Source organism: Fukomys damarensis, unplaced genomic scaffold (assembly GCF_012274545.1).
Source record: "Fukomys damarensis isolate Sample0158 unplaced genomic scaffold, DMR_v1.0_HiC HiC_scaffold_36, whole genome shotgun sequence".
NCBI classification, from domain to species: domain Eukaryota; kingdom Metazoa; phylum Chordata; class Mammalia; order Rodentia; family Bathyergidae; genus Fukomys; species Fukomys damarensis.
The window spans coordinates 5,946,908-5,953,794 of NW_022900948.1; the positions used below are offsets into that span (position 1 = coordinate 5,946,908).

General features: G+C 41.5%; 1 protein-coding gene across 9 annotated transcripts in view; it reads right to left on the reverse strand.

The window, feature by feature from the left end:
- Nucleotides 1-254: 254 nt before the first annotated feature.
- Nucleotides 255-6,887, reverse strand: part of Mob3b (MOB kinase activator 3B) — a 197,044-nt gene continuing 190,411 nt past the window's right edge. For all 9 annotated transcript variants that reach the window (XM_010627022.1, XM_019207854.1, XM_019207855.1 and 6 more), the window contains one exon: nucleotides 255-2,915. In XM_010627022.1, coding sequence (XP_010625324.1) covers nucleotides 2,886-2,915 — 30 coding nt within the window. In that variant the 3' untranslated portion in view covers nucleotides 255-2,885. The remainder of the gene's footprint in view (nucleotides 2,916-6,887) is intronic.

Genomic DNA, 6,887 nt, shown 5'->3' on the forward strand with positions numbered 1-6,887 from the left:
GTGTGTGATTCTCGACTGGATCCTAGAGCTAAAAGCAGAAAATGGCTAACAGGGAAGTGGGAAGGGGACGGGAAAGGAAATAAGGGAAAAGAAAAAATGTGAAAAGGAAAAAATGGAAACAAAGGCATTGTAAATAGGGAAGGGTAGAGGGGGTGAAGGGAGGGCAGGGGTATGGAGAAAAAATAAGAACTAAGACATATCATGCATGTAAAGGTACAAGATCCCAATGATAAATGTAACTGTATTATTTGCTTTAAATGTACCAATAAACTTAATGGAAAAAAAAAGAGACAGACTATACAGAATATTTTTGAGACAGTTGGAGAATTTTGACCCTGGATTATATACTAGGTATACCATTTTTTTTTTCGGCTCATTTTCTTGGAGGTGATAATGGAAATTGAAAACGGGCTGGACAATGTTCTTATTAATAGGAAGAAAAAATAATAAAGCACCTTAAAGTTTCTTATAACTACAGCTTATTTTCAAATGGTTTAGTAATAGAAATGTGTATTTTCAGTAAGATAGAAAATGAGGCAAAATGTTAACAATTGATGCACTTAAGGGTGCTCTTGTAATCTTTTATTATTGAAATTTGCACTTTGAATTTTCTCAAAATAAAATAAGGAGTAGAAAAAGAAAGAGTCGAGGGCCAAGGTAGGAAAGAACAGCAGAACTGCCAGCCCCCACAGGGCTGGAGACGTCGAAGGGAGGAGCTGAGATCTTCCACTTGCCGTAAGAGATGCATGGAAGTTGAACTCAGGCCAAAGTGGTAGAAATCACCTGAGATTGTCAGTAGAATTTGCCAAAGTTCTGCAGTAATGGGATCAGCCTGCAATTAAGAAATAAGAGCATTTTGCCAGAACTTGCTCTAGAGGAGTTGATTAGTGCAATTATCAATATAACCAGGAAGAAATTATTTTAAGAAGTTTAAAAATATGTAAATTTTTAAATTGAGTGGAAATTTCATACACACAGTAATAAAAAATAACCTTAAAAGTTAATGACAAATATCTTCAGAGTCTAATCTCCCACTTAATCATCATTGAAATGCAAGAAACATACTTAACTTCTTAAATGAAAAAATCTGTGGCTTTCCAGGGTACAGAGCTACAGAAACTCTCTAAGAAGATGAGCTTCATACTGTAATTTCTCTGTACGACCATCCCGCATTCCCACGTGGTACTGCATAATTGCATAGGTCAGAACTGAGGGGCTCTTGTTTCTCTGGATCCTTAGGCCAGTCAGATACTCCGGTAGCTAAAAGTGATGCTGAAAAAAATCTTGGCCTATCTTGACCTCTAAAAGTTAGTGAGGGAAAAAAGTTTTATTGTTGACCAGAGCACAGTAACACAGAGAGAGGTAGCAACATCTGGGTTCTGCGGAACAACTTGTTTGAGATATAAAGCAAGGGTCCGTCTGCATGATTAGGTCAACATAGAATGCTACTGCGCCCAATCAACGCGTTTTTAGTTTGCACAAAGAATTCACAATTACTAGGCTTTCATGGCAGCCACATATGGCTCAAACACATTATGTAAAATAAAGCAACATCAGAGTTGTTCAGTTATCTTTTAACTGTTATTACATTAAGATGCACTAATGCATTCTTATCTACTTCCCCCCCACCAACTGGTACTTTGTTAAGCTCACATGTCACTGGGAGTATTATTACCCACTAGTCAGAGGCTGGGCCACCAGGAACAAAGTTTTATGAATGAATCAGAGAATGCAGCATCCCATTAACCATGCTCAGGTTTCAAACATCAGGTTGTAGAACAGAATGCATTTTTCTGTCCACTGGAAGAGGGCAATGAGAATGGATGGTAGAGGGTAGATAGCTCTGGCTCCACTGTCGCCTCTGCAGACAATCACAGAGCCGTGATATAATGTGACAGAGAGGGGTGAGTGGAAGAAAAAGTCACAAGTCAGTGACTGGGAATTTAATCTCCTCACACCGAATAACCAACTGTTCTTTTGTTTTATCACTGAAATATTAATATTATGTAGAAACAGCCACGATTCCCTGCCCCTCAATAAAGAACAAACACTGCACTAATCTGGCTCAGGGCTCCTACTGGTCACTCTTAGTCATTTGTAACTTTCTTCTATTTCTCTCTCCTGGGAAATAAGAAGCAACATTGACAGGAGAGTCAAGGATGATGATTATTATAAAAAAATACATTCTGATCTGGACAAAATGGTCATTTGTTAGCTTTCTGCTAACAACCAGTCTGTTCCCTATAGTTAGAATGTGATGACTGTTTTGGGCAGAGACAAACCAGCCCGCGGAGTGGTCCCCGATAAAACGGCCTGTTGGGAAAATGGTACAAGGCTGCCTGACCTGGCTTCAGATTTCTCACAGTGCCATGGCTCTGTGCAATGTTAAGCCACAAGATCAGAGCAGGAGTTTTCATAGATCTGAGAGGAAGTCTTATTACAGAAAAATGTGCTGTCCATCCAAAGCTTCAAAATTCACTCAGTACTCAGAAAACAAATGACAGAAAAGCCAGCCAGCTAACCAAATGGAGAAGTAGAAAGGTACAAATAAACATCTCGGTCTCAAAACCTAAATTCCAGTAAAGCTTAGGTGGCAGGTCACAGGCAGAACTGTGCAGAGGCCCCTCCTGGGCAAGTCCAAAGCTGGAGGGGTCAGGGCTGGTCCCTCTGTGTGCCGTGGTCGGCCTGGTCTGAAGGTCTAGGCTAGCAGCACTCAGACGGGTAAGAGCACGTGACATGAGTGGGAAAGGTCTCCCAGGAGTCCCTGCTTGTCGCCAGCTCTCTTGCCCCAGGAAGCAGATGTGCCACTTCAACCAGGAAGTCCACCCCCTGTGTGCTCAGGACTCCAGGAGGCTTTTCTTTCTTCTGAAGGATGAAATGGAGGGTCAGTGACACATTCTGCTCGTCATCTCTTTCTGGAAAGTAAGGGGAGAAGGACAGTTAGGAGAAACTAAGCAGAGCAATGCTGCGATGAAAGATTTTGAAAACACTCCCGGGAACTTCAGAGTGTGGCTCATGAATAAGGCTCAGCGTGAGGATGAATTCTACGTTATCTGCAGATTTCTCTCCTTTATTAACACACTGTTTTAAAAATGTGACTATTTTGCCAAAAATCCAACTTGTTTTTACTTAAAAAATGCAAGATCTGGAGCCACTGAGCAGTGCTACTGAAGATCGGCCGTCTGCTTTGGACAAAGAAGGTGCTCTGCAGGACGCCCTGTCCCTGCACTGCCAGTTGTCTCCCTACGTCACTCACCAGCTGATGTGATCATTGGACTTGGACTGCTATTCTTCTTAAAAGAGGGAATATCTTCTCTTTAGCTAACTTTCAAAAATGCGTAAATGAATAACAATGCGTATAAGAAAAGCGGAAGAGAAGACAATGTTAACAGAAACAAGGAATAAAGCGAAGTGTCTGATACATGGTCACCTGGCCTTTCACCCATGGACATCATCTGCCTGGCTCCTGAGGGCGTGTTCAGATCCCAGATGTGCCAGCCTTTCTCTTCTGCACAGGCTGAGCCTCTTACCCAGCGCCTGCTCCTGCTACATCCTGCTCATCCTTCTTGTCTGGTTAGCTGTCATTTATTTTTCCAAGTCACACAAAACAACTTTCACCTGCTGAGACACTGTCTGACACCCCACTCCATCCATGGGGGAGACGCCATTGCCTCCATCCTTGCCCATCTGCATTTTGCATAGGACATTCTGGTTTGTACCTGTGAGTACGCATGGGCTCTGGGCATGACTGTTGTTACTAGGCTGAGGAGAGCTACTGAGTCTCACAAAGAAGAAGAAATACTCATTGAATTATTCCGTGTGCTTTCACTTTTGTAGGCTCCATCCCGGCACTGGGCACATGACAATGACTCCTCTTTCACCTCTAAGAACAGTCTGGGTAGGAGGCTGAAAATGGGCCCTATGCCATTCAGCATCGAGGGAGGACAAGATTAATGTCATTTTTATTAGAAGAATAAGTTGCTTCCAAGTTCTACCTGAAACAGGATGAACTGCAACTGCTATTTCTCTTGTATGCTGACCTGTAAGAAGCAAGCTCACTCACTTCTTAACCCCACCTTTGCTGCACATTACATACCTGTATGATCTCCCTGAGCCCACAAAGTCTTACCTAAAATGTCCCTTTTAGCCATTAGAAAGTTTATTGTCCATTTCATTGCTGCCCCCTGGATTTGTCCTATGTAAAATGCCATCAAATCCATGAGAGAAGGGCTGGGCCTGCTGTTTGCTGATGCATTCCCAGTGCCCGGTGATTGATGTTCAATAAATGTTTGTTTAATCAAGAAATGAATGGGCCTCACTCTCCTCATTCACAAGTGATACTGAAGTAGGAAGTCATGAGAAGGTTAAATGTGCTACCATACACATAGACTCAATACGCATTGATTCCCTTTATCTCTTCCAATAGAATGATGTGTTTCAGAAGCACAAAGCTGGCAGCAGCCATTTCTTGCTGAAGGAGGAGGCCTGGGAGGATATCTCTGATAATATACCCACTGAGATAGATCCAAAACAGGCTGGATAGTGGGGGTGCAGAGATGAGACTGACCAGTGATCTGGTGTTGCTGTGGCTGGAACAGAGGTCTTGACATGGACAAGTAAATAAGGACCTACGTACTTGGGGTAAGGGATAGAAATAAACCACGACAACCCTAAAGTGAGCTTGCTGTTTGTTGCTTCCAAATGTTCCTAACCTAACCCAAAGGTTTGGGTTAACTATTGATGCTAGAGATAGAAAAAAGAAAATGGGAATGCAATAATGTCGTGTATTAGAGACAGAAAGAGAGGAGAGAAAGCATGTTCAAGGGATGAACATGATTCTAACTTTGTACCCGCTTCTAAATATTTGAAATGGGCTAGTACTTTTAGGAAACAAAACAAAACAACAAAAAACACCCAGCATTTGTTAAGCACTCTGAAATGACAGGTGCTTTTAGGTGGCTATGTCATGGGATTTAGGATCTTTGGCAGAAGAATGCCAACCTCAGGGCAGAAGTTATTTGCTCAAGGTAAATAGGTAAAATGCAGAGCCTAAGTGGGAACATCAAGCATGACCACAGTGCTCTCTGCATCAGCACCAGTACTCACTGCCCCACAGGAACTGCCTCATGCAACCCTTGCCGTGCTAACCCCAAGAGGGAGGATTTGTCAACTCCATTGTGCTGATGAGGAAACAGGCTTAGGGAGGGAGAGTAACTCATCAGTCCTGGAGAAAGTCGCAGGTGGGGGATTTAAGTTCAGCTCTGACTGGAAAGACCAGCTCCTTCTTCCACACCATTCGGTTTTAGTTGAGCGCCCCGTGAGGGAGTCACATAAACATGAGTTCCAGTGATATTGACTTACATACTAATTATAGATGGTTGTAAGTCATTTCTGATTTTCAAGGATGCCAGAGATGCTTTTTCTTCACCTAATTTGATGCTAGGAATTGCATGGATAAATACTAAAACAATTATGGCACTGAAAGACTATGGATACTGAAAATACGGAAGTTTATTTTTTTAAGGAAGTTGGGGCAAGACAACAGTTTCACTGAGGATGTGGATTTATTCAAGGTCACTGACTGAGTTAGTTTATGACAAGCAGGGTCTGGGTTTTCTTCAGAACTGTGCGCTGCCTCGATATACAGAAAAGGAAACTATTTCCTGGGATGTCTCTTAAATTCCTACACAGGAAGGTAGGTGGAAAGTCCAAGATACTGCAATCAGATTCGCCCTTTACTCCCACAGACCGCAAAGTCATATTCTAGCCCTTCCCCACTGGGTGGCGCCAATGAGCTATTTAAAGAGACCACTGGAGATGACGCTTTCCTCAGCAGAGCCTCCCCTCAGCCCTCTAGCAGGTCCAAACACATTCCTTCCTCTTGGGGACTGAGGCTTCCATCCGAGCACTCTAGGGGGAATTTGCTATTGCTGGAGTTATTGAATGCCATATGTCTTTTAGGGCAGGCCACTAAAGAACTCCAAACAGTGCTTGAAGTCTTGAGGTGATGACGATGTTCACAGATGTTCATAGAGACTGTACTTGGCTTGTATATGAAGATTTTTTTGAAAAAACCATTTGGATTTTGAAAAATGTGTTTTTTTTCTTTTTATTGAGTTTATTGGTACAATCTAGGTATACAATACAGTTACGTTCATTATTGGGATCCTGTACCTTTACATAATAGGTCTTGATTCTCATTTTTTCCCCTTGTCCCTGCCCTCCCTGCACCCCCCTCCCCTCCCCATTTACAAACACTTTATTCCCATTTTTCATTTTCTCATATTTTTTCCTCTCCCTTATTACCTTTCCCCCACCCTTCCCACTTTCCCTACATTTTTATCCCTTTACTTCCTATTTCACATTATTAATTATCTCATTAGGATCCTGTGTACTATTATAGAGTTTCACACCAGAGAAACTATTCGGTATTTCAGTTAAAGAAATCTCTGTATGAACATTAAAAATAGGGAATCCTAAAATAAAACTAAAAAGGAAAGTAAAAGAGAAAAGGTAATGATGTAACATTAAAATAATCCTTAATTCTGAAGATGGAAATGGTCCCTGAACATAAATTGATTCTTGCTCTTATAGTCTTATCTTATTCTTTTTTTTCATTATTTGGAGAATACTTCATTACTTTCTGTAATCAAACTCACATAGATATGACCTTACATATTTAATACAGTGCATTACCCCTGTACAAATGGAAAAAAATTAACATTTCTAGGCCAATATGGCTGTCAATTTCTGTACAATGCCAACTCAACACAGTAAATTGGGACAACTTTTTCCAAAGTTGACAGCTCAGGTAAAGTTTCCAAAAATTCAAATTTTATATATATGTGTGTGTGTGTGTGTGTGTGTGTGTGTGTGTGTGTGTTTAT